Below are 26,999 nucleotides of genomic sequence, written 5' to 3'. Positions count from 1 at the left end.
TGGCGAAATTTTCAGCGTGGCGGGCTTTCAATATTTCTTCAATTCATGCATGCCAACCTAATCATTCATTCATACATTCTTCTACATTTTCTTTTTTAGCACTCTCTCAAATACATTTTTAATTAACTAATAGATTACACTGTTCGAAACGAGTTTTTAGCTCGAAATTTTACCGATTTAAAATTCAGCACTCTTCCAATTAACCCTTAGTGTGGCCAAAACACTATCCCAATAAATATGTTTCAATAGAAAATACTCAATATAAAATAGTATTAACAGTGAGAAAAAATCCCAAGTGAGAATACGTACTTTTGACTTTTGATTTGAACTGGACGACTACTTAGAGATATTTGAAAGCTGAAAAGTACTACAAATGAAAGACAAAATACTCGAATATATTACAATCTTCATTTTGAACAGGAAATTGACAGATTTTGAGACATCAACCGAACAGCACCAAGATATAGAAAAATCGCGCGATTTAAAAAACACATATATCTCCGAATCTCGAGTCAATCAACATTTTTTATTACCAGATTCGTGTTCAATGGGCATAGATCTATAAAAAAAGTTATATCTCGTCTCTGAACAGTGTTATCGGCCAAAATTTTCTTAATATACACAAAACGCAAAGATCACACTGTTTTCACCCGGAAGCTTTGATGGGAAAGTTTTCGCTCACATACATATGTATGTGTTGGTAGGACGTGCCGCTTTCACGCATTGACGTTTCGGCCTCGTGAAAGAGGACTTCAGAGGCCATTAACGGGCGGATGGCGAAAGCCAGGAGGAGGGTCGGGTCTGGAGGGGTCTGCCTCGCTAAACATTCCATTAACACACGGGCGAAGACAGGACTCCGTGAATAATTGGTTACTTAGTGTTTCGGGTGCGCGAGGTGGGCTCAGCATCCACGGCCGGACCAGATGGCTTCATTTGTTAAGCGGCCGCGCTAACGCGTATTAATGGCTGCGGCCCGTCTCCGCTTATTGTAGCTCATTACCTTCGATTAATGCGGCTGGCTGAGTGCCGGGGTTCGAATCCGGACCCGCAAACACCCTCTAGGTATCCCACTACACGTGGACCTGTCCATCAACCGGACTGACCGACAACCCCGAAAGGGGTACACTGTCCCGAATTAGAACACCAGTATTAATTTGTATAGTCTGGGACAATTTCTATTCATCAACCTTCAATGCTACCTGACCTATCTCAATTTGACACACCCCTCCAGAGAAATGTTATAATAATACAAGTGCCTTTACGAATAAATAAATTGTGTCAATAATACGCGGTACGTCTCCATAACTACGCTACAACGCACGAAATATAATCAGGCTCATCACATATTCATATAGCCAGCAGTTTGGCTTAGTGGTAGCGTATATATTTAGCACCACCGAGGTCAAAGGTTCGACTCCTCGCCACTGCTGGTTAGATTTGGGGGTTTTGTGACTCCAAATCGATCGTTTCTCTATCAGAGTTTGCCAGTTTTATCTGATCATTGCTGAAACGGTTCCTGAAAATTGGTATTAGATCTAATCCTGTTGTCACAAAATCTGCCTGTATATAATTTGTAATAATTATACACAGTAATCTGAAATCTATAGATATCTCTATAGACATCTCTATAATTTCGTATTTATTATATGTATAAAAATTGTATACAAAAAAAAATCTAAAAATAATCCATAGATGTCTCTATGATTATTATTTCTGATTAATTGTTATATGCTATATATTCTGATTGTATATGTATGTATTACTGTATTTCTGATTTCTGATTGTTTATGTATTCTGTATTTCGTTAACGTACACCCGTCGCATTGGAGCAAATCTGTAATGGCGAGTGTATATTGAATTGTAACAATAAAATAAATAAATAAATAAATATACAGAAATTAAAGTTTTATTTTGATATAGAATTATTTACAATTTGAGTATATATGGTGGTGTTGGGCATTGGTGGCCAATCCGTTTTTTTTCTCAGTTAGCGGGTTATTTTTATCCACTTTTTTGTATTTGTCTGTCCCTCCTTGAGAATTCTTAAATTAACGTGTAATAATTAGTTTCACTTAAATAATTGATTATTAATATAATTGAGTATTCGGCGGCACCAAGAGAAATGTTTTTAGATTTATTTAAAAATAATTTTTACATTTCTCTGGTGCCACCCCTGAAATTTTATGTACATGTATATGTAGAATGGGGACGATCGCCATGAAACCTTTTATCATACTAGATTTTACAAGCCATTTTAAAGTCATCCCATTTTAACTTGGTTTTAATCAATTACTAAACTTCTTTGGGGGCGATTCATGAAAAGTTTTAAATATATCTTTCGCTTGATTGTAAAAACATATCTTAAATATCATAAAAACTTTCGCTCTGAATCGTTACCCCCCTCTTGTCCATACCTCACGCACCCCTGCATCAATCAAAGCGTTTCACATCTACCGCACGTATTCTCGAAATGAAAATCAAATCTATCAATGACTCAATAACTATTTAGATTATTTATTTAGCCAGCAGTATGGCTCAGTGGTTGCGTTTATGTTTAGCACCAACATATTATTGGGTTCTATCCCAGGCTAATCTTTAATGCTGCTGGTTGGACTTGAATATTTGTGACTCCAAGTCGATCGTTTCTTATCAGAGTTTGCCAATTTTATCTGATTATTGTTGAAACAGTTCCTCGAAATTGGCAATAAAAAAAATCAACCTACCTGCTGTCACAAATCTTCTGTATTTAATGTACATATGTACAATTTGTAAAAATGTATGTAGAAGTCTAAATCCATATATGTCTCAATGGATTTATTAATTAATTGTTAATTTCGTGTTCTTCAGCCTACGAAATACAGTTATTTATGTAATAAATTCCGCATTGTTTGTAATTAATTGTCTAGAAAGGCGCATTAGGGCCTTCCTGTCAAGCCTTCTTGGTATATTATACATACATATATGTATGTAAAAAATGTAGGGTATCTAATTGTAAAATGCAAGGTTGTTGTGCCCGTTCATATTTCAATGGCTGTTGAAAGGAATTGATACATAGACCGCACCCGAGGCTATTGTCGCTAGCAGTTTCAGCATGAACAAAACTCTACCCCCCGCACTGTCCCCTCATACTATCCTCGCACGATCGCTAGGCCGTCCGCGTACGAATGAGCATGTGTCTTCGTCAGTGGTCACGGCGAAGTCATCTCTTACATTCGATTGAACTTCTGATAATTGTAATATATTTTTGTCCATACAAAAAAAAAATTCATAGTAAATTATAATAACTGGCCACCATATATTTTTTTCATTTAAAGTATGTTTTGTAAATAGGTTTATACCAGAAAAAAATTCTCCTAGAAAAGCTCTGGAATTTTTCCATATAAAACTTCGGATATCTTTATGTTGCTGTAGGAGTTTACGCAGATTTTGCGGAATCCATTTACCGCATAAATCGACGGATAGATTTAACCGCACGTCTATATGTAAAACGAGTATACCATCAAAGGGTACGATACGTTGTCCTTCTATTATTAAATTTCATGCTCCATAAAGATACAAGGTACAAGCAAACATGCTCACTAAAAGTGCATAAAATGTTTAACCATCTCTTTTGAAAATATTTTCCGAAAAGAATTTCAACGTAAACATTTTTTTTATCTAGAAATATCTTACTCGACGATCGGTAGATGAAATTTACAACAGTAAAATGTGTGTATTATATAAAATAAAATATATTGAAACCGTCGATGTTATTATTCGGTGCTTTTTTCAGCAGCCTTTAATTGAGTGTGCATATTTCGCTTTCAGTCCGCGCTCTTGCGCAAATGATTCGATTTGTTGCCGAACGGAAGTCAGCCGAAATAAGAGAGAAATAGGCTGGGTTCGAATCTCCCTTCCGGTGATACAGAGTCGAATTTGGGGGGAAATTTTCGCCGACGACACAGACACCTAACGACCTAATAGTCACGACTTATAATATCTCCGAGAATTTTCCATCTAGATCTAGGTGGCAATTTTCCTTATTAAAAAGGGCTCAGAATCGTTTATTCGCAACTTTTGATTATTAAATTTCAACAGTAAACATTAATTACCCTATATATTCGTATAAATATGTATATATGTACTACTAAGTTGATCAGAAAATCTCAAATATTATTTGGTGAGCATTTTTTTTATTTATCTGAACGAAATTCTATACAATACTGACAATGTAATTGAGCTAACTATAAATATAATACTACGGGAAAATATTCAATAATTAAAAAAAGCGTACTCTATTGTAAAATTAATTATATTTAATCCATTGTAAATAGGTTTTTGAGCTCTTTTTCCTATTATGCTGTGCATTAACATTAGAATAATATAATACTATGATTACAAACAAAATTAAATTAAAATTGTAAAATAGAAAATGATTAGTGGATCAGTAGCTATTAAATTAGATATAAGATGTATTGTAAACATCATTTCGTAATAATAAAAAGCGTTTAAAAATCAAATTGTATTTAATTCGTATTTTTTCATGTTTTAAGAGTATTTCAAATTCATCTAAGTGTAAATTTAACAAAGCCATATCTAGTTTAAAAAACGCAATAAAAGTGGTGAATCTTATTTTTATTTTTTAAAGCTTTTTATGTTCACATCTTGATTTCAATAGCTACTGATTCGGTGATCATTTTCTTTTTCAATTTCTGTGTAGCACTATCTTATTTTAATGCTAGTGTATGCAGCATAATAGGAAAAAATCAAAAACCTATTAATAATTCTTATCAATTTTCATAATACATACATACATACATACACACATATGTATGTAGATTCGGGATGCGAGGATCAAATCAAAGACCGTTTAACAATTCCTATAAACTTTCATTATACATTTTCACTATAGATAGATATGATGATAATTGATGCGATGGATTCTAAATGATGTACGCAGATTAGATAACAAAAAACGGTCTTTACGTCAGGCCTGCCAAAAAGCAAGTGCCATATACACGGTTACATTAAAAGTGAATGTATCAATCTTGCACATCAATGTTATACTTGAGGAAGTTTAAAGATTCAATCGGCCGTGTAAGCCTTGCACTTTTCGTTTCATTCATCCTCCAGACGCGGTACAGAGTCGAACTTGGCAATTCTCGCGATTTCGGTTCAATTAGGGCTCGGCACAAAGGGGGAAAGTTTGAAAAATGGACGGGCCGTGATGGCTGCGCTCTTCCTTCAAAAGTTGAAAGATTAAAAACTCTTCAGCTGCGACGATATCATGAAAAGGGCCGGCTAGAGGGCCCACCATTAAGCCGGGCGTGATTTAAAGCATGAAAACTTTCGCCGTCGCTGATATATATCCCTTTTCTTCATAACAAATGGATCAACTTTTTATTTTATCTCGCAGCCTGTATCATCTGCTCGAACGACCGGGACGGGGAAAAACTCGCGCTAATTAAATTAAAGCAATAACTTTGTTTCGGCGCCCCCGGAGGCCAGTGGCGTCCCGCAGAAAAAAAAAAACAAAAAGTTTATCCTCGACGGAAGTCAGGTGTGAAATCCGATTGCATTCTAACCCTTTACATACAATGTGAAAAAAATAGTACCCAATAATATACGAGTATATGTATAATACATTTAACATTTCGGGGTCTACGTGACGAGCCAGAATGTTAAATTACAGAAAACACAAATATCGGAAGGCAAAGATCGAAAATCGAAAGATGTTAAGTCGAAAGATAAAAAAGGGTGCACGGTAAACGGTACATACCTACGTACATACTCACTTAATTTGCGCGAGCAGGGTACAACAGGAACAAGAGGAACAGGCTTTTCCTTCCGTATTAATGTGCGCGCGCAGAATCTTTCGATCTTTGCCCTCCGATATTTGTGTTTTCTGTAATTTAACATTCTGGCCCGTCACGGAGACCGAGCATATCGATATTAAACAGCTGTTAAATCGAAATTGGCATAAATCCACTTTTCTTCATTTCGAGAAATATCTCGTAAAACATTAAACATGATGTTTTATGTTTTATAATATTTAAAAATACTGGTGGCATGTAATATTTTTATTCTGCCTTTCCTAGATTCTGGACATATCAAATTAAAAATGATAATAATTTGTATTTTTGGAACTGAAAATTGGACTTTCGCCACTTTAAAATATTACGGCTCATATTTATATTTATTTTAAAAAATCAATACCACCGTAACTTGACAAGTAGCCCCAATACGTCACTGTGATTAAAATACAAAAATAAAAACATATTTGTGTAGAATAAAAAATATATACATATGTACATAATATATAATAATTTATCACACTGAAGCAGCAATTCACGAAATATAAATTTACATACTATACTTTGTTTATACATAAAAGAACAAATATTTGATATATGTATTTTTAATTAAATATGTAATCATTTCTTAATTTGCGAAAGCCAAGTTTTACGCTTTTTTTATGCTGTTTTGTTTTTATATTTTTTCTCTTACTCCTCATTTTCTTCCTTTCCTTAATGAAATCTCCGGCCAGAGAAGCCTATCTGATCTCTTGTCACATTCAATAGCTTTTTTTTTCAAGCTTTTCCAACACTGTTGGCAAGGCTCTGCAGGTTGGCATATTAATTCCCCAGTTGGTTGGTAAGCCTGCGCTAACCGACCAGGATGAAAATTCTAGGATCCTTTGCGATTCCGGTCACGTTGAGCCCTTATCTCGGGCGCGCGCGCGTGTGTGTGTGTGTACGAGCTCTCATGTTCCGCAGGAAAAGTATCTTTTCTTCCTTATATATCCCGACGTTGCGGGATACGCATTTTATCCTGCACAGGGCCGCCCTTCGATTTTATCTTTGTTTAAAAGCTTATTTAGAAGTCCGTATTACTACGAAGGCGGCCATATTTTCCTCTCCTCGCAAAAGAAACTGAATTGATCACGGGAAAATCTTTCCACCGAATCTATCGTCGGATCTTGAGCGTACCTACATACCTACACAAACGATCAAGACGTACAGAAGATGTTCACCAGCATCAATGCTCCTTAAAACCAATATATTTTCTTCCACAAATGATAAAAATGTATCTAATATATAATTTGAAAAGAGACTTTGCATATATGAATGTATGTATGTATGTAGCCTTCGTTCGTAGACAACAAATTCGATTCAAAGGATTCGAAGTCCCCGGGGGCGCAGGCCCCGTCGGAGGCGAAGGTTCCGGGGGCGCAGATGCAGTATTCTGGTATTCATATAATTTCGAAAGAGTCTTCGTATATATGTTTGTTTGTTCGTGACAATCAATTTAATAAAAAAAAACAAATGAGTATTTAAATAAATTTATATAAAATAAAACTATTCAAATAAATGTAATAAAATGTTTACTATTAGATTAGTCATGTTTAAGCGGTTTATATTACAAATAGCGAGCGAAGCCGGGTAAAACCACTAGTATATTATAATTATATAATATAATATAAAGCCTTAAAATTATATACATATGTATATTATTAAAATAATAATATTCCTCCAAAGTTCTTTAGATTAATATTCCTTTCGATAACTTCCATTGGATGTTTAATCTTTTCATTCTATTAAATAGACCCTCTTCAGCCATAAATGAGAAAGGTTGTTTGACATAGAACTACATATAATTGTGAAAGAATACCTACATATATATTAGATATATAACTGTAACCGTGACACAAATAACTTCGCCTTTATAATAGCTTTAAATCTCGTATAGTAATTATACTTATATCGTCACATAAAACAATAATGACGATTTATAACTATAATATTAACACTGAGCAACAAAAAATCTCGTTTTTTACTTAATCAATATTTATTTAATTTAACCCACTCAATTCTTATATGACAATGATTTTTATTCGTTTCTTCTCGTTAATGATATTGGAGTGTTTAAAAAAATGCGTGATTTTTACAGACGTTTAGGCTTTGCAATCTATAACTGAAAATTTATTTTTTACAAACAATATAAAAACATGAGCATTGACACAGCATTACTAGATTTTGAGTTAAATAATGCAAAATAGATCAGTAGTTATCATGTAATGCTTTCGATTGTGTTACGGTTACGGCTTTTATTCTTGGCTTTGTTGCTGGCCAGACCTTGAATATGTGACTCCAATTTCGATCGTTTCCTTCCAGAGTTTCCCAATTTATCTGATTTCATTGGAAACGGTTCCAATAAATTAGCAACCCCATCCTATTTCTCATATAATTTGAGTTTACAACATTTCAAAATTTGTCGGTATTTGAAATACTGCAAAAATTTGTCTATAGATGTCTCTATGATTGTGAATCCACGTCTATATTTGGCCTTGAATAATAATAACTATACTTACGTAGGATTTTTGCATAGCAACAAAAATCATGGTTATATTCGTATTCAATGGGTCAAATTTATAATAGTAAAGAATGAAAAGTCTCCACTAAATTCATATTTTTACTGTTCATTATAATTTATTAAAATTATGCTATAAATGTTGGAATGATCTTGTTAACAAAATTATTGCTAATTCCAATGGTGTTCCAAATCTTCGGCTTTTGTACCAAACTTTGGTACAGAAATTCTAAGGGTTCGATAGAAATTCCAAGTATCGGAATATTATTCCATTGAGGTATTCCCGAGTTACTCTCAGGTCTGATTGAGATTGATTAATATGCATTACTGTTAGATATGCAGTTACCGGACTAGATTACAGACTTCAAAGCACTAGAATAGTAATTGTTCAAACGAAACACTTCATTTGCTCTTGCAATTAACGACTATTTGCTAACCAATGACGGACAACGCCCCATATAAACAGAACGATCTGTCCGTTTGCCATGAACGAAATCGTTTTCGTTTTCTGAGTCAACGATCGGAATATCCTCTCTGAGAATGAAAGATTAATTTAATAATTTCTCAAAAATAAAGAGTATCTTATATATTTCAATAGAAATTTTCGCTCAATCGGGTTTTTGTTAAGGCGAGATGAAAATTTTGTTGAATAATAGAAACCTTTTCCTGAGCGAGTCAATTAATTCAGAAATGGGAAATCTTAAACGTTTTCAGGAGGCTGTTAATACCCTGAATGCTTCCGCTTTCCTTTAATTTCGTTTAGGTCTAAAATTACACTCCTTGTTTGGCGGAGTGAATATATGGACTTAATCTCGACTTTTTATTTTTAATTTTCTTTTCCGTCGCCAAAGAGCAATTATTTTGTAAGAATTCCCTTATTTTTAGACACATTGTATGATAATTTTAGATACATTTTATGAAGGTTTTTCTAATTTCGTTTTATTTTTATCATTTGCAGGAACCGCCTTGATGAAAGTCGTCGAAGTGTATCGCGAAATACAAGAGCAACAAATGAACATTGTGAGTATACACATATTTTTTTTATTTCTTCTTTGCATTATTTATCCGATACAAAATTGAAGTAAACTTCCGACCCTGTACATAAAAATATTTTATTCGCTGTATTTCCGATAGACTCTTACCGAAACCTAAGAAAATGGAGATGAAAATGCCGACCGTTGAATAAAAGCTTTAGTATTTTATCAGTTTCATACAAATACATATACACACACTTTCGTATACACGGTCACTTATATTCATATGTATGTGATTTAAATAATTCGAGTTACAATAATAGTGCCATCACGTTCGTATATAAAAAGTAAACATTTGCCGATTTTTTAATGGATGTTCAGCAATTGAAAATTCGCATTCATTCGCTTCTCTTTTTTTAATTGGATTCTCTTTTATATTTGGAAGTGCATAGTGGGGGAGTTGCAAGGGTGGTTTCCTACAATTCGAACAGGGAATTGCAAGTACACCCGGTGATAATTGAAATGCGTAATTGGAAAAGTGCACTCTGATGAATATTGAAGATCGCACCCATTTTCGCTTCAACCTGAATGCTTAAACAGAACGTCTGCAACGTGCATATATGCATTTCGAATTCACAAAACGTTCAGAATAATACAATCAGAATCGGAACTATATTCGACAAGGCGAAAAATATTATAAAATTCCTCGCATGTCTGTTCAAATAGTTCGTTATATTGCTTGGGAACAAATACACGGTTTCAAAAGTTTTTAAAAGTCGCAAAATTGTTACGCACTTTCGGTCGGTCGTATAAGCAAATTAAAATTTGGAATCGAATATTGAATCTATCGATTCGGAACAGTGTCGGCTGGATAATACGATTTGGAGTACTTTTTCAATTTAGCCCGCAGCTTCCGGTCTTGGCGAGACAAGGTAACAAGGAGAGAGAGAAAAGGACAGATATAATTCAGCGGGATTGTCCCGTTCAAATAAAGAAATTCATTTAAGGGAATTCATTCTCGATTTGACTTGATCCAGTGACCTGAGACATTGAGTAAAATTGATTACTTTATATATTCCTCCTTTCTTCGGTGCGAAGACCTTTAGTGTGATCAATTTGATTATTAAAGTGTGCTATATATATTATTTACTACTTTTACTATGTTCCTTTTAAATATACTGACATAAATCAACGTTTCCGTGAGATGCGAAATAACAAAGTTAAGTGATATATTTTTACGACTCATTTTCTTCTTTTTTTTTCAGTTGAAAGCCTTTTACGTGGACCTTCTGGTGCCTCTGGAAACTAATTTGGAAAAAGATACCAAAGTAGTCCAGGTAATATTTTATGTTCCCATCTTTACTACATTTTTGCGAAACCCATAAAGTTCAATATTTACTCGCAGCCATTGTTAGTGCTTCGTGGAAAACTATTTCTATTCTAAAACATAAATTTTCTTTTACTTTACAATGTTGTTTTGATTCAAACGTGCTCGTACATCTGCCATTCGATATTGTTCGAGAGAATTTTCTATAGAGAACACACATGTGTATTGTTTTGCGGATAAAATTCGATCGTAATATCTAAACTCGTTGAAAGCATCCATTGTAAATACATATGTACACATCGAAATGATTGACATTTGCTTGAAACACTGACAATGCCATAATACCTTTAAACCATACTAATGAACAATGGTGTCATTGTGAGAATGGTGCTTTGTTTTAGAATTCTAGTGCAACATTCTGAAGTTTATAATTTTTAATACGAATCAATATTTCATATATGTATAACATCCATAATCATTATGTTGAAGTATGCAAGTTATAGAATGTAACGATGCAAAATCACTGCATCTCCACACGTTCTCAAAATGTGTACAGCAACCCTTTAATACCCTTTATATCCTCTCCCTCCGAATAGCTAGCCAAATGCAAGTGTCAAGTGCACACACTGTATGCGGCAACAATGAAACACACACGCTGCGCAACTTTCGCATTGTGAAAGTGCATATGATGCACACTTATGTATATGTACATATATAGTGCAACACATACTGCAAGATGTACGTATAGTTTGCCGCTTATGAACAATGCTCCCAAATGGAAAAACATTATGTCAATATTTTTAACTTTGACACAGGTTGCGGCAAGATTTTAATTTAAAATCTGTCTAAATTAATTTTACACCGAGTTAAATTCTGCAAACTGATTGCTGGAAAGTAAAATTTCATTACATATGCATACATATTTATATGTATGTTTACATATACACATATTTGATCACAAATACATAAGTGGATACGTTTAAGAGTAGTATTACATATGTACATACAAATAGTCGACTTCTTAATGAAATAAAGTAGCTGTTTTTCAAAAAATACTTCACTGTACATTAGCTGTTATTGAACATTATAAGAATTAATAATACTTATAAGATTGTTTTGTTTAAATTTAACACAATACCACAAACTTACTGTACATATATCACTAACACAACAAATTATTTTTAACAAGCATTTTACTAATTTGTTTTTATTTTGTGGGCTGATTTCAACCACTTCCACTATTCTGATCGTTTTGATATTTTACCGACATTCGAACAGTAACAGCTCTAATGAAAGCAAAAAAATATCCGAGAATTCGCTAGAAGAGTTTAATTATTAAATAAATCATCAAAATTTCATCAGAATCGACTGTTAGATCGACGTAATGGCAGCTGCCCTACTTATGTAACTTCACAGGTTACATAGTTGAACATTTATTAATTAATTTTTTCACACATCTTAATTATAAATAATCATTCGAATCCTAAATATTTTACTATATAAGTGATATTACTACACGATAAATAATTATGGAATATAGCTAACATATAGTTGCATAGGGGTAGGCTTAGGGATCTAAATGATAGGCCGAGATGGCTTCAAAGCATTTATTTTACGACCCATGAGGTCCTCGTAAACTCAAAATATCCTACAGACGTTATTCCCTACAATTTTGGAACTGCCATCCATCTCACCCCACACGTTTTCCTAATTTCGTCTACCCATCATCCCTGCGATCTTCTTTTTAACCTTTTGCATTATCTGGGGTATCATTCTAACACTTCTTTTATCCACCTTTTGGCTATTCTTTCAGCCACGATTACATATTATAATGTAAATAATTTACTGCATAATTGCGCAAATTCTACAAACACCTTCACACATGTTTTTATAAAGTATTTACTTATAAATTTAACCAATAATATATAAAATAGGATGTTAAAAAAGTTGGTGTTGAAAAGTAAATACTCGATATTTTATGTACGTAATCAAATATGAACCATGTTTTCAATAAAAAAAAGGTTTTCGAATAGGATAAAATTATTCACGTAAATTTGCAAATTTGCTTAAAGTTTTTCCTCAATTCTTACACTCACCTTTCGGCATATTTTTAAACGTAGTTGATTATTGACCGAAAATCGCTTGTATCATAAATTATTATTATTTTAGTCTACAATTATAAACGACTATAATATAATATTATCGCTAGACTTACATATGTATATCTGGAAAATATACTACTCGCATAGTGAAAATTTACCATTGTGCTGATCGAGAGCGCGTGATGTGGGATTAAGTTCCGTCAGCGGCCGACTAACCCTTTCGACGCGATTGTGCCCCCGGGAAATCCCTGCCGATTTTTCCGGACAAAAGTCGAACACAAATATTTGTCCGGCGCAAATAGACAGCGTCACTTCCGGAGAAAGGAAAATCCGTCGCCTCTCGGCTACGCCTTTTTACCCACCTGCATTTTATCAATGCCCAAAGGACCATCCCCCGTACACTCAGATATAAATGTGCACAGATGTATTATATATATTCTCGGAATCGAATCACATTGTACCATTATATATCGGCACGGACATTTTCATACCGTTACGACCTAGCCAATTTTTCAATGATAGTATTATGCTGTTACGCGGTATACGTGCTTCAAATACATGTGCGCAAGTTAAACTGAATATGTATTATTTTTTTCGTCGGTGCGTCTTGAATAAAAGAAACGCCCGGCTCGTTCCGGACGTTCGTATTTATTATTAAAATTTATGGGGATAGGAAAACTGGAAGGAATTGCCACTTCGTGATTTTCTATTGTTTGGTGTTCGGCCAGATTCTGGCAGCAGGTGGTCATATGTATTGAGCAAGAGCGAAATAAGTATTCCGGCTGGCAGACGTTCATATATTGATTCGATTTGACTTGATTTGCCAGAGATCGTGTGCGGTCAAAGGGGTGATGTTTTGTGTTTTATCTCGTTGTGATTTTTTTGTTTGTTTTTCACAGTCGGAGCAAAAACGCTTTTTGCAACAGCACAAACTGAGATCTGAAAGTTACAGTAAAGCTGCCGCGGCTATGAAAAGACAACGGAAGAAGAATACGAAAAGCACAAAAACCAGTGGAATGGCTATGGATAAAGAATTAAAGGTTACTTTTAATTGTTCATTTCAATTCACTGCAGTTTGGATGGTTGTTTATATATAATATTTTTCTTTTTTTTTCAGAACATGCAAATTTTAGAAGAGGAAAAGACAAAACTAGACGCTTTCTGTGAACAGAGTCTGAAAAATGTGAGTTTTATGCTTTATATTATCAAAGTTTATATTTTATGATGTTGTTCAATATGTGATTGACGGGGTTGTAATTTAAAAATATTTTAGGCAACTTTTATATTTTCACTTGCTTTCTCCTGTGAAAAAAAAAGTATGAAAAGCAGTCGTAAAATTCCCCTTTTCTCCATTAAGGTTAATGTTTCTGGAAATTGCCGTTTTGCTAACTTAAAAAAATATTATGCAAACTTCCTGCTCCCGTTTTCTTAAAAATGAACTTTACTTCAAAAGTGACTTCTCGAAACAAACTTATGAAGCACGTATCCTATTATGAACTGAGGCACAGGATAAAAAAACATAAAAACGGCACGTTCAAACATCTCACTCTTAATAATATACATACATACATAGCTTAGACGTTTTCAATACAACTTTAGTCTTTTATTTTCGGCGACAAATTCTTTTCACGTCATAAATTCTGGACGTATTTAAAAAAAAGCCGATGCAAAAATATTTTCCACTTGTTTTGAAGCAAGTCTGCGAAAACGAAAGGGAAAAAGTGGAGTTTGCAAAGATTTATAGGGCCACAGCAGGAAAGGAAATGTCAGCAAACGGGCGTGAAGACATTCATCATTTATTAGAAAAAACGGTACGCCAAAGTGGAAAAAGTCAGAAAAGGACTTCGTTAAAAGACTAATGAGTCCAGCTGCTTAATTCGACTCCACTAGTACTTTTTTTTTAAACCAAAACCTGTAAAAGTAATTGAAAGCGTACCAATGCTAACCGTGTCATACAAAATGCTGTGACATACTTTTAATTTCAATTTAATAATTAATATACGATAGAGTAGCTATTCAAACGCAACCTACAACCATATTCAATCACAAATCAATTAAATCAAAATTAATTAAATTCGACCACTCCGTTTGATACATTTTTAGGCACATATAGGCACGTAGATACATATGTATATTCTGCGAAGGATTAGTTTTCACCGAGAGCGATGACTAACTAGACTCGGATATATTGCTTTTGCGAAATGGTCACGTTCTTCGTTAGCTCACATACGATTGATTGCATTTCATTTAATGAACTTTTCAGGCTATGACCCAGGAGAGACGTCGGTACGGATTCGTGCTAGAGAGGCAATGCTCCCTTGCACGGCACTGGCTCGCTTATCATACAGCTGGGGCAGCCGCCTATCGTGCGGCTCTGGACGATTGGCAGGAAGCTGCTCGGTCTCGTGAAGGTCTTCCACCAGCTGTTGACGCCATGTTCATAAGCAAAATGAGGGTACGTATAATACATACATATGTATGTAGAAGCCGCAGATGATAAATAAATTTGAATATAATCTCAACCCTCAAGGCATTTGAATAACACAAAGAAAATTCTTGGACACTATTTATTATTTTAGAAAACATATTATTTATCTGTAACTTTTAGATTATACATTACATGATCTAATCTTATAATTTTAACTATATGTATGTAATAACGGGAAAATTCAAGTTTTCCCAAAAAAAAATTGTTTGATTAGTGTAAGGTTTTTATTGTCAATTTTTTGAACTATGAAAAGCTGACATTTCAATGCTTTAATACAGATTATCTTACTTATCTTAAGACAATACTATTATTTTTTAGATTACCATTAAAGGTTCTAATCAATATATTAGCCAATAAATCCATATTTGCAAGATAAAAATAAATATTACGAGCTTAATATTACAAGATAAAAGCTTATTAATATTGCAAAATAAACATAAATATTAGTCTACCAAACTAACCTATAAAATAATACATATCTATTTTATTTATGTCATATTTATATGTATACATACATATGAGCCATTAAATTTTAAAGTGGCATAAGTCCACTTGTCTTCATTTCGAGGAATATCTCGCAAAAAATTAAATATAATGATTTGCGTTTAATAATATTTAAAAACATAGATAAAAGTAATTGGTTGGCCTGTTATACGTTTATTCTGCTTTTCCAAGATTCTGAACACATTGAATTAAAAGAAGTGATAACAATTTATGAACTAATTCAAACAGAAATATTGTTTTTGGAACTGAAAATTGGACTACCGCCACTTTCAAATATAACGGCTCATATACATAATATTTTGATTTTTTAATGCTTTTTATTGTTTATACATTATCTGAAAATATTATTTTATTAAATTTGACCTACGGATCAAATTACAAGAACAATAGCATTGCTAAAGTAATTTAAAAAAAATTACATACCGAGCATAATTTCAAAATTGGATGTTGAAAATTGAGTTTACTACACTATTAGATTTTTTTCCCATAGAGTGATCTTAAAAAGCGAATAACCTTCAGATTTGAAAGTACTGTTTTTTAATTAAATAAATCAGTGTTTTAGTAAATTTGTATTGTCTTTTACTATAGTATAAATAACCATTTTATTTCAACAAACGGTCTGTAACTTTTACGTATTCCGAAATAGCAGCTTAGTAATTTTTTTTTACAAATACACAATAGTCAAGAAACTGTGATCGATAATATTTAAAATAAATTTATATTTTTAACATGGTGCCAATATAGACTGCCCCAAAGCGACACCTATGGATACATTTGTAAACAAATTAAAACTTGAATCAAATATTGGTGAAGAATCGTTTTAACAATGAAATCAGATAAATTAGCAAACTAAGTCTGTCCAGCAGCACCGCAGAAGTACTCCGAATAAATTATTTTTAACCTGGGCTTGACCTCTCAGTGATTAGTATTAACGCAACCACCGAATTATGCTACTGCTAAATGAAGGTCATTCAAAGTTTCAAATATGATCAAATACAAGCTTATTAAATAATATATCAAAATTAGCATCACCAATGATTGTATTGAAATTATTTTAGAATTTTACTCGTCGATTTTTTACGAGCCACCTGGCACTACAATCAAACCTCATTCATATACGAATCTAATTATATTTTTAATGAGATCATAAATATTTGACGCGGATTCATTGAACCGTCGTTAAATAATCGCATTAGTGCATTTGGAAAGGTTAACGGCCTCTGAGCTATTGTTCAGAACAGCGCAGCGCGTTTCATTAAATGCATTGTGCACCTGCAAACACAGGCTCGCTAATGACTGATAATACATTATACAGGCTCGATAATTTAAATTTTTATCCGGTAAAAATAGTACCATCGAGTTTGGGGTCGCTAATTTCCAATCAAAATTTAAAACGGACGCGGACCAAATTTAATATTGACGCAAACGTATGAAATTTCGATTGAGCTAATAGACTTTGTAATAATAATATGTAGGTATAAAATTTCAATACATTTAAAACATTACCCAAAAGAAGTATCTACATATGTACGTGTATTCTCTACTTATTCGGAACGTCTTACATGTATATTTTATTATAATAGTTTCAATTCAAAGCAGAATCACGGGAACTTTGTATATTTTAGCTTTTGTAAGAAGTTGGAAAACTTTCCTCTTTCACAATGCCCCAAAGCGAATTTTTGCATAATCAGTCTGTTAAAGTCTTTGTTTTCAATCAAAAATTTCTAAAAGTTTGATTTGATTTTTAAAAGCATTTATTATGAAGTATGCTCACAATACGTCGAAAGCATTGATAATATTTTAATTATTTTACATTCTTTTGTTTCTTATACATATGCATACAACCAGTGGCGTGAACTAGTGGTTAGCATATTGTGCTTTCGAACAGAGTGGTCACGGGTTTGAGTCCCGCTGCTAGCCAGATCGTGGTTTGTGCTCCAGGTCGATCGTTTCTTGTCAGAGTTTGCCAATTTTCACGAATTTGCTGAAATTATAAAATGCTACCCCCTCTGTCTCTATTATACTGTACATATGATTGTCTGTAAATCGCATTGGGGTTTACCTTTTTACCTTTCCTAGTATGAATAAACTAAAAATAAAAATGAAATATGTATGTTGTCACTTGTCAGGTGACCACTATAAATGAACACTGTTTTTGTTTTGTTTTATATCATTTAGTACTAATATTGATTCTCTTATTTTAATGTTAATCCTTAAAGGTATTGGAAAAAACTCATAAACCTACATGATTACCAATCTTATAAAGAGTTCATAACATATTTTATATGTTGTTTATACCGGATTGACACGATACGAGTGCATTCAAACCGAGACCCTACCTTGGTCACTTGGACTTTACTCATAACATCTGAGTGACCAAATTAGCGGACTTGGTCAAAGTGTTAAATCGGTATTAAACTTGAAACATTAAACTTGAAGAATAGATATCGTTTGCACATCAAACAAGAAAATTTCATTGATATCAAGAATTTTTTTGTAATTTTGGTGGTCATGTATGTATAATAGTTTTCCTATTTATGTAGACTAGTATCATTAATCAACAATGAAAATCAAAGGTTTGAAAGCTATTATTACATACATATATACCGCTGTAGTTCTACCTATTCTTTCGCTGACTGTAAGGTAGCATAAAATGTAATGATTTTTTTTCTTTGTATTATTAGCAAGTATCATTCTGGGCTGACGAAGAAGTGTATGCCAGTCCACGAGCTGGTGGGGCAGCTTCTGCAGAACAATTGGAGCGAGCAAGTTTGGGAAGTTCCCAATTGAGAAAAACACGCAGTATGGATGCGTCATGCTTAGACGTTCGATCTTTGGACAGAGCTGCGAGTCCAATAGCTGCCATGGAAAGGGCAAGATCAGACTTCAATTTGGCTGCAAGCACACATTCACTGGAAGATGGTAAAATTAAATATTTTCTCAATTTTATTATATTATGTAGTAGATAGTTGCTAAATCATCTGTTTTGTATTGCAGAATCTTTGAATGCTACACCTACACGCCGTCCCAAATCCATGGCATTGCCTACAGGTCGTGAATCTATGTCCTTGCCTAGGGCTGGTTGGGAAGCACCTTTGGCTCGTGCTCTATACGCTTACTTATCATCGGGTGACAATCAGTTGAGCTTTTTGGAAGGAGACATCCTTGCACTTCTTGGCGAACGCACCAAGGGATGGCAATATGGCGAAAATCTACGCACTCAACTGACTGGATGGTTCCCGTTGGCATACACAGAATCCATTATCGATGATTCCATGGGGTATATTATGTCACTTTTTTATTTCTACCGTTTGTAAATACTCCTAGTATATATTATACAAGTTCAAGAATGGAGTGTGGTCCTCTGGATCGGGATCAGCAGACTGTTAGACAGGAACATTGGCGCAAAGCGACAATAATTCAGATTGTATCAGAAGGATGCCGTTGGCGAGATGAGATCCCTCCCAGAGGAATAGCGAACCACCACTCCCACTCTAGACATTTCCCCTTTTAGATTATATACAATTTCGTACATTTGAGTTCAATTTTCGGTCAAATATAATAAAATAGATTTTTTAATCTCTAAATTTGACGCGTTCTTTTTTCAGATCACCGAATCGATGGAGCAGTTTGCAAGTGCCAACTACGGGAACGAGTGGTTCTTCAGTTCCTGGATCGCCAGCTTCGAGTAGCCGCTCGGGTACTGCCCAAGCCCCTGCTCCTGCTCCTGCCTCAACTCCTGGACAAGTTTCCACTCCTCAGCGTCCCTCCCAGGACTTAGTGCCCCGCATGTTCGGTGACACGCTGCTTACAAATAGGAACTCTAAACAGGTAGAACCCTTTGCTAGTCTGTACACTTCCTATAACGCTTCATTATCATATTTTTCACAAATTACCGCTTAAATCATCCATTTTATACCTGAATCAATATGAATAGTCGTTGACTTGGGTCATTCAAATTAACGATGAGATTGTGAAACTGAAGGTACTTCTGGGCTATGAGTCAAATTCTCAAGTCGATCTCAATGTCAACAATTTATTTATGATTTTGAATTACTGTTGCATAATAGGAAGAACCTAATTCGTCATGCCATAATGATTTATATAATAAAACAAGAAAAAAATACATAAGAAGAAAATGAAAAAAAAAAACAAAATCAAAATAAAAAAGAAAAATAGTACATAATAATAAAAGAAAATACACAATAAAAAAATATCAATGAACAGAATAACAGAATACATACATTCATAGTAGGGAATGTCTTTCATCCACATATCGATATATTATAATACCAATAGAAAACCAGCCGTAAATACAAAACATCCCCGCGAGGCCCAAATGTGAAAGTATTATCTCAGTTTTGGGTAGTTGGTTTCACAAGAATGTAATATATTCAATCAAGTTTGAAAGTCTACTCACTTTTGTATTTCATTCACAAAAAACTAATAAAAGGCTTGTAAAAAAATAAAAACGTATCAAAGGAATCGAGAAAAATTAGAAGAAAATAATATTTTTATAATAATATTTTTGATTTTGAAATATCCATAAAAATATTGGCTTTCATAGGCTGTGTGCTTTTAAAGCATTATAAGTAATTATAGACAATAGAACATTGTACGTACGAAATGCTATTGGTCGAGATGAGGTGAAAAAAGACAGCGTGTGCGTTTTTACTTGTGTCTTCTTACAGCGAATGGATTATAGAGTAGTTAGATTTGAGTTGAAACGAATTAAGTTTTTTATCATTCAGAATATAAATATTCATACCATGAAATATGAAACTATTAAATTAACTAAAATAAGGTAAAATAGACCTGTTAAAAGTAACAGTCTATCAGTCTATCTTCTCAACTGCAAAATATTATTGGAATTAAAAAGCGAAACTTAACGATAGCATGCGATATAAAAACATCGGTTTCACCAAATGAAATATGAAGAGAATAGACGCAAACCGAAGCAGATTTCTATGACTTAAGAATCGTCCAGGAGAAGTCTTCATTGAGACCAGCATTTTCCTCGGTCAGAATTTATACAATGGTCGCAAGCCGTACAAGATCGTAAAAAGAACGAATAAACACCATCCACAGTTGTTTGGTAGTAGCATATGTACCTTTTCGTGTTCTACTGGAGCATTTTTCGTTGAGCTCGGACTCGGCTTGATTAAGTTGTGGGGATGTGTGGGTTTTCGTAGGAATCCTCTAATTTCGATAGTGCCCTAGTCTGTTTGGCTTACACTCGATGTCGGAGGGGCTCAATCGCTGATTGCTGACGGCTTAGCATCGAAACCTTCAAAGGAATATCCTTTGGCTGCAACTTTTGCCAGGATTCGATAGCCTCGACGCCAGAAAAGCTAATCCATTCGTTAAGTGCGGATGTACTCTTTCGCTTTTTCCGCTTCGGCACCAAAATTATTTTCGTGGAAGAGACGAAATATGCTCGAACTTATTCCTGGAAGTCGCAAATTAAATTACATTTGAACGAAAGATCATTCATCATAATTGATCTTATTTAAATTTTCTTGCTACATCGTTTTCCGTCGTATTTTTTTTATAAATTGGGCTCTTCATACAATACTTCATGCATTTTTCGCATAACTTAAACGTAATACGGAACATATACTGTATTCACAATATCTATTACTAGCACTTACTTTACTGTGCTAAAAAATCCGCTAGCCACTGTGCGTGGAAGCCAAGCGTCCAGTTAAAAATATGTGTTTTAAAGTAAAATAATGCAAAATCTGTGAGTTTATTTCCTTCTTAAATCTGTAGGGTTATTTCTTTTAAAATATGTGTTATTCCTTTTCAAGGTCTCTGTCCCCTATTGAGTTCGCTTGTAGCCTTCGGAACTATCAGTTTAAGCGAACTGACTCAACTGTGGATCTTGGCATACTGTTTAGGAGTGACTTCAAATTTTCGACTCATATTTCAGATATGTGCTGTAGGGCTATCAAAATGCTTGGATTTGTTTTGTGCAATGCTCACTACTTCCCAGATCCAAGTATAATGGTATTGCTTTATTTCTCGATTTTCCGGAGCATATTAGAGTTTGGGTCTGTAATTCCCAGAGTCCCACTGAAGCTAAATTCTCTCTCTTGATAGAAAGAGTTCAAAAAAATTCGATATCTTTATATTCGGAAATATAAATATTACCCCTATTTTTTTCCCACAGCCTTTTTACAAGGTGTTCTAGTCTTTAACTCACTATCTTCGAGAAGAATTATTGCCATTTCCAAATACTTCTTTGTAGTATTAAAGGGAAGTATTGACAACCCTTCGATTTTATCGGAACGGAATTTTGGGCGCCTGAATGCAGTAGAGCTTTGCGTCATCGTTTACTTTTCCAACCTATTGCTGCGAAAACGTCTGCTTTCAATAACTCTTCTCTTGTAAAGACTATCCGGTTCCTTAATGTGATATATGAACATTTGTACCTGTTTGATTGTCGTGTTGATAAGCTGGTCAGTTTCATGAGATTCAACACGAGTCTATTTGAATGAGATGAATGATTGGCAATTTTTTTTGTAAGACTGGTGTCACGCATTTGAGCAACCTGTCAGGTCACATTGGTCATTATTTTGTTATTATTATTATCTATCCATTTATATAATGTAATTATTATAATAATAAATCAAATATAAATAAAATAAAGTAAAAATCCGTGAGGCACGTGTACAAGGAGCTTCCTGGGAAAATAATTATTTCTGTTGATATTGATTAATGTTTTTATTTCGTAATGACATAATTCGAATCATAGAGATTTTGTCGAGGAATACATAAAATATGAAGACCCTGCATTCAGTTTATTTTAGAAATAAAATAAAATATTAAATATTAAAATATAATATAAGTCCTGGTCACTCGCTATCTATCGCAGTGTGGCAAATTTTAAGGGTAAAATTATTCTTAAGGAAATGATATTTAAACGAGTTAAATTTAGAAATTCTCCACTCTGATCTCTTTCTATTGATACGTGGAGTACCTTTCAGTAATTCCAGCGCGTCTGCCGCATTTGAAGTGGAATGTTCTGAATCGTATGTATTTGATCTTCGTACGCCCATCCTCCCCCTAGTGAATAGATTTAATTACAAAGTGCAACGTGCGATGATTGAGCGAAGTGCAAGGCAAGCTGTGCCCAACTTGCGCCGCTCTAATCGGAGAGGATTTCAATCCAAATTAGGTTTGTATACCTCAATCGCAAACATTGACACACTTTGAACTCGGCACATTCACCAACGTAACCCTAACGTGTCGAGGAACGGAAATACCATCAGGACGTATCAAATTATTATTTCCAGTCAGTAATTGGTTCACCTGCGTGATACTTCAATGCGATTTCAATACCTATGTATATTAAATATTGTTTGCTTTTGCTTTTCAGATTCGACGTGTTACGGCTTCCGCTTCAGCTAAACAAGCCAACCATGGACCACCACCCACTCTTCCTGCTCCCGTTCCCACGCCGACCATTCCAACCACCAAAAAATTGACCCAATCTCAGAGTGCCAACTTCCAATCGTCGACCCCCAACCAGACCAAGTCTGCCACGATGAAAAACTCCACGTCGAACAACACGTTCCCATCCGTTCCAGATGCCAAGACCAATTTCGGTCCACAGACCCTTCCAGCTCGAGTTCAGGCCGGTGCTGCTGGGAAGGGCATTCCCAAAGGAGTAGTACCAGTGGGAAACATTTCTTTGCACAGCTCGAACGACAGCGGATTCTCCAACGAACCTCCCCCACAACCGGAAGTTGACTATTCCGACGAAGAAAACGTACCCAGAAATCGAATACCTATTAGGTAAAAAAAAAAACTTCACTCCCATTTAACGCTTCTTCTTCTGTTCTAATTATACTTGCATGCATCTCTGTTTCCTTTCTGTCAAATCATCATTACTTAAATTTCAATTATATGTCGCTTGTATGTTAAAACCAGTCGAGTGAAAGCGTTTTCGAAGCAGAGCGTACGAATTCATGAGTAAGTCGCATCGTTTATATCGATCGAATGTTCTGCTTATGGTAGGCTTTCTCATCGATAGTATTCCATCTTCTTCTCCGACAAACCCTGGATTTATCAAATGACAGCAGATTTTCTTTCGAGTTTGAAGAAATACGATATTTTTTCAACTTCTTCTTCAAGTCCGCACTCGACTGGTTGAGCTTTCGTTTAGTATGTGTTTGATTGTTGAGTCGTTCTTATTTAGTCTTAATGTAGTTATCGTTATTGCTATTGTGTTATTGTTTTTATTTTGCTCGTTTTGTTGACGCTTTATTTTTGTTTTTGCTTTGTAATAGAAATAATCAACGTCGCTTTGAAAATCAGACGAACGGATACAGTCAAAGTTTGCAACGCGATCCCATGAGGCACGTCGAGAACGGAAACGGATATAACACGACCGATAGAAACGCATATCTGACGGACGATCAGCAAATTATGCTCAGATCCATGCTGGAGCAAGATAGAGACGGGCGAAAAGTCAAGAGGACGAAATCATTCTGGAAATTCGGACGTTCGGCATCCGACGATATATTAGAAGGAATGGCCCTGTGGAGGCACAGAGACTTGGTCGACTTATTTCCGGAATTCAAAAGGAGACTATTGCAGGAAAACGGAGCTCAAATGGAGTATAAAATGCAACGGCCTGTAAACGTAGAGAGCAACGAGAACACTCTCAAAAGAAGCATGGCAAAAATGAGCATCGAAGATAAAACGCTCGATCGCTTCGGTAAGCACGGCATTCAAAAGTCGAAAAGCACCAGTTCCATCAATCCAGCTATAGCTAAGCCCGATGTAAATACCATGACGAACGGCATGCATAATGGCGAAGCTCCGAAAAGTAGACCACAGAAACAAACACCCCAGCAAAGGATGGAGGAGGAATACAACTCGCGTAATGTACTTGATCGCCAATCTAACAATTCCGATCTGACCAATTCAAGCACAATCAAAACGAACTTCGAGAATAGCTTTTACGATGATGAAAACGGTGACGGATTGGTTGTTAAGACTGTCAAACGTAAAGAGATCCTCCAGCAGTATGATAACGAATCAGTGAGCGGTAGTGAAACGGAACATCACTCAATTGCATCTAGTACTGACCCTTACGATTGCATCATAGTAGATGACCACATGTCCTTAAGGAAACAAAGAGAGTTGGAGAACATGAATGCAAGAATGCAAGCTCAACAAGCACAATACAATGCAAAGGCACAAGATAAATCAAGGAAGCAAATGTATCACTCTGAGATAAGTGACAGTGACAACAATGGTCCTATCAAACCGCATCTCAGGGCAACCCTCTCGTCCGAGAGGCAAAAAATTACAACAAAACAACCCCAACCGGAACCAGTCCCTCAGCGAGTGAGTACTTTCAAAACTTTCAAGGACAGTGAAAGTGACCTGAAAATGTACTCAGACTCCAATGATACGTTAAAATATTCCGATCACAATAAAAAGGATGAAAAATACTATCAAAACCATGAAACCGATTCCAAAAAAGCGGCGAAAAATAAAAAGTATTACGCCGAGCAAAAAACTCACGAGAGTCACAAACGCCATTACAACGATATGAATGGAAGAAACGGCAACAGCAACACCCCCAACTACTATTCAGAACAATCTGATGATTACAAGTACAATGAAAGCTCTGAGCAACAGAAGCCGCAGCTTTTACCGCGCACAAAACTTCTGAAAGCCCAAAACGTGGGCCCAACTATGCAGACCGTCATGAAGTTCGAGCAAGAAATCGGTATGATGGAGTACAGGTCGCCACCGAGGGAAAAGGTTAAAGGCGGCGAACAGCATGACTTCATGTCCTCACCGGGACATACCTACGGACCCTGGTTTGACCTTTGGGGAAGGGACCACAACCCCAGGAAGTAGCCGACCCAAAGGTAACTTCAAGCAGCGCTTATACCCATATCAAAATTGTTATGTATCTTTTACAATGTAGAATTTTATTCTGTAGCATTCACTCTTGTCTCGTTTTATATTTTAAATACTGAACTTTTACATTCACAACGTAAATTTTAAGTTTATTGTGTGCTGGGAAGTGGAATGTAAGCCTTAGTGTTTATGTTTAGCGCTGCTGACCCACGAATAGTTTCGTAGGGCCGAAATAAAACGTCGGATAACAAATATCCATTAAAAGTGACGTTATTATTGCGTCGGCTAACCCTTAGCTAGCAGCCCTTGTCCTGTCTTCCGCCTATAATTCTAGGGGATGAAGGCTATCTATTACGAAAACGGGTAGTAAAAGATCGCCCTGAAACAATGGCTCTGAAACAGTGGCGCGTGGATATTCCAAAGCACAACTTAGCATGGACCATTTTAAAATTACCTTTCATGTATGAAAATGAGAGCTCGTTTTCAGTTACATACCCGCCATTAAAACATAAAAGGATTTTTATTATTTAATTTATTAATCGAATTAATTCTTCACTTTATAATAGAGTACGTTGTTTTATAATATTATTGATGTAATCAATACAAATGTGTACTTAATGCCATTAAAAATATCAATTAAAAAATCTTAATAATTTAAACAAAACTTTGAGAACCAATTTATATGAGCTTTATGTATGTACATATGTTGGTTAGAAGCTTTAGGCATTTAGACTTATTGAAGTTGTAAGCACTCGCTAAAATAAAAACTTCTTAATAATGTACTATGCATGTATGTATATACATTTTTTCATATTGCAGCATAATTTAAAATTAAAAATAAAGTAATGTTTGTATGCAAATAATTATATGGAATGATTTTGATTTCAGGGTAAATCAATTTGCCACGGTGAAATTAAGGAAAACGTTAACCAACGATAGATCAGCTCCAACTCTAGAATAAATAAATGCATTATACTTATGCTTATGAAAATATACCTATAATTAATATTATAGTAATAAATATATAACACACATATGTAAATAATTATTTATTAATCCAATTATAAAGCATAACAATGTGGTGATGGTCAAATGTTAAATTAAAAAAATATATTATACATATTATAAATATATTATACAAATATAGAGATGTTTTACGAATATGAAAAAAAACTTTCAATTGCACACGACAGTTAGAATTTATTGTGTCGTGTGGTTTGATTGAAGACAAAATCTTTGATAAGTTATATTGTAAAAATTATTGTTACCTGTAAAGTATGTAAATTTAATTTTTAATATTATACCTATACAATGTATACAAAATGTGTATGTATGACTAGTGACAAAAAAAATGTTCAATTAAAATAAAA

The 26,999-nt window shown here is 34.6% G+C and overlaps 1 protein-coding gene across 1 annotated transcript in view; it reads left to right on the top strand.

Annotated features, from left to right (window-relative positions):
• IRSp53 (Insulin receptor substrate 53 kDa) overlaps positions 1 to 26,590 on the top strand; it is a 312,712-nt gene extending 286,122 nt beyond the window's left edge. The window contains exons 6-16 of the mRNA XM_077434203.1: positions 9,308 to 9,369; positions 10,589 to 10,660; positions 13,652 to 13,792; positions 13,870 to 13,935; positions 15,016 to 15,207; positions 18,429 to 18,666; positions 18,742 to 19,024; positions 19,353 to 19,575; positions 23,126 to 23,544; positions 24,039 to 25,586; positions 26,518 to 26,590. Coding sequence (XP_077290329.1) covers positions 9,308 to 9,369; positions 10,589 to 10,660; positions 13,652 to 13,792; positions 13,870 to 13,935; positions 15,016 to 15,207; positions 18,429 to 18,666; positions 18,742 to 19,024; positions 19,353 to 19,575; positions 23,126 to 23,544; positions 24,039 to 25,586; positions 26,518 to 26,590 — 3,317 coding nt within the window. The remainder of the gene's footprint in view (positions 1 to 9,307; positions 9,370 to 10,588; positions 10,661 to 13,651; positions 13,793 to 13,869; positions 13,936 to 15,015; positions 15,208 to 18,428; positions 18,667 to 18,741; positions 19,025 to 19,352; positions 19,576 to 23,125; positions 23,545 to 24,038; positions 25,587 to 26,517) is intronic.
• The last annotated feature ends 409 nt before the right edge of the window (positions 26,591 to 26,999 follow it).

Source organism: Arctopsyche grandis, chromosome 7 (genome assembly GCF_051622035.1).
Source record: "Arctopsyche grandis isolate Sample6627 chromosome 7, ASM5162203v2, whole genome shotgun sequence".
Taxonomy (NCBI): Eukaryota; Metazoa; Arthropoda; class Insecta; order Trichoptera; family Hydropsychidae; genus Arctopsyche; species Arctopsyche grandis.
Note: the sequence above shows the minus strand (reverse complement) of the source record. Positions and strands in the feature narration are given on the sequence as shown.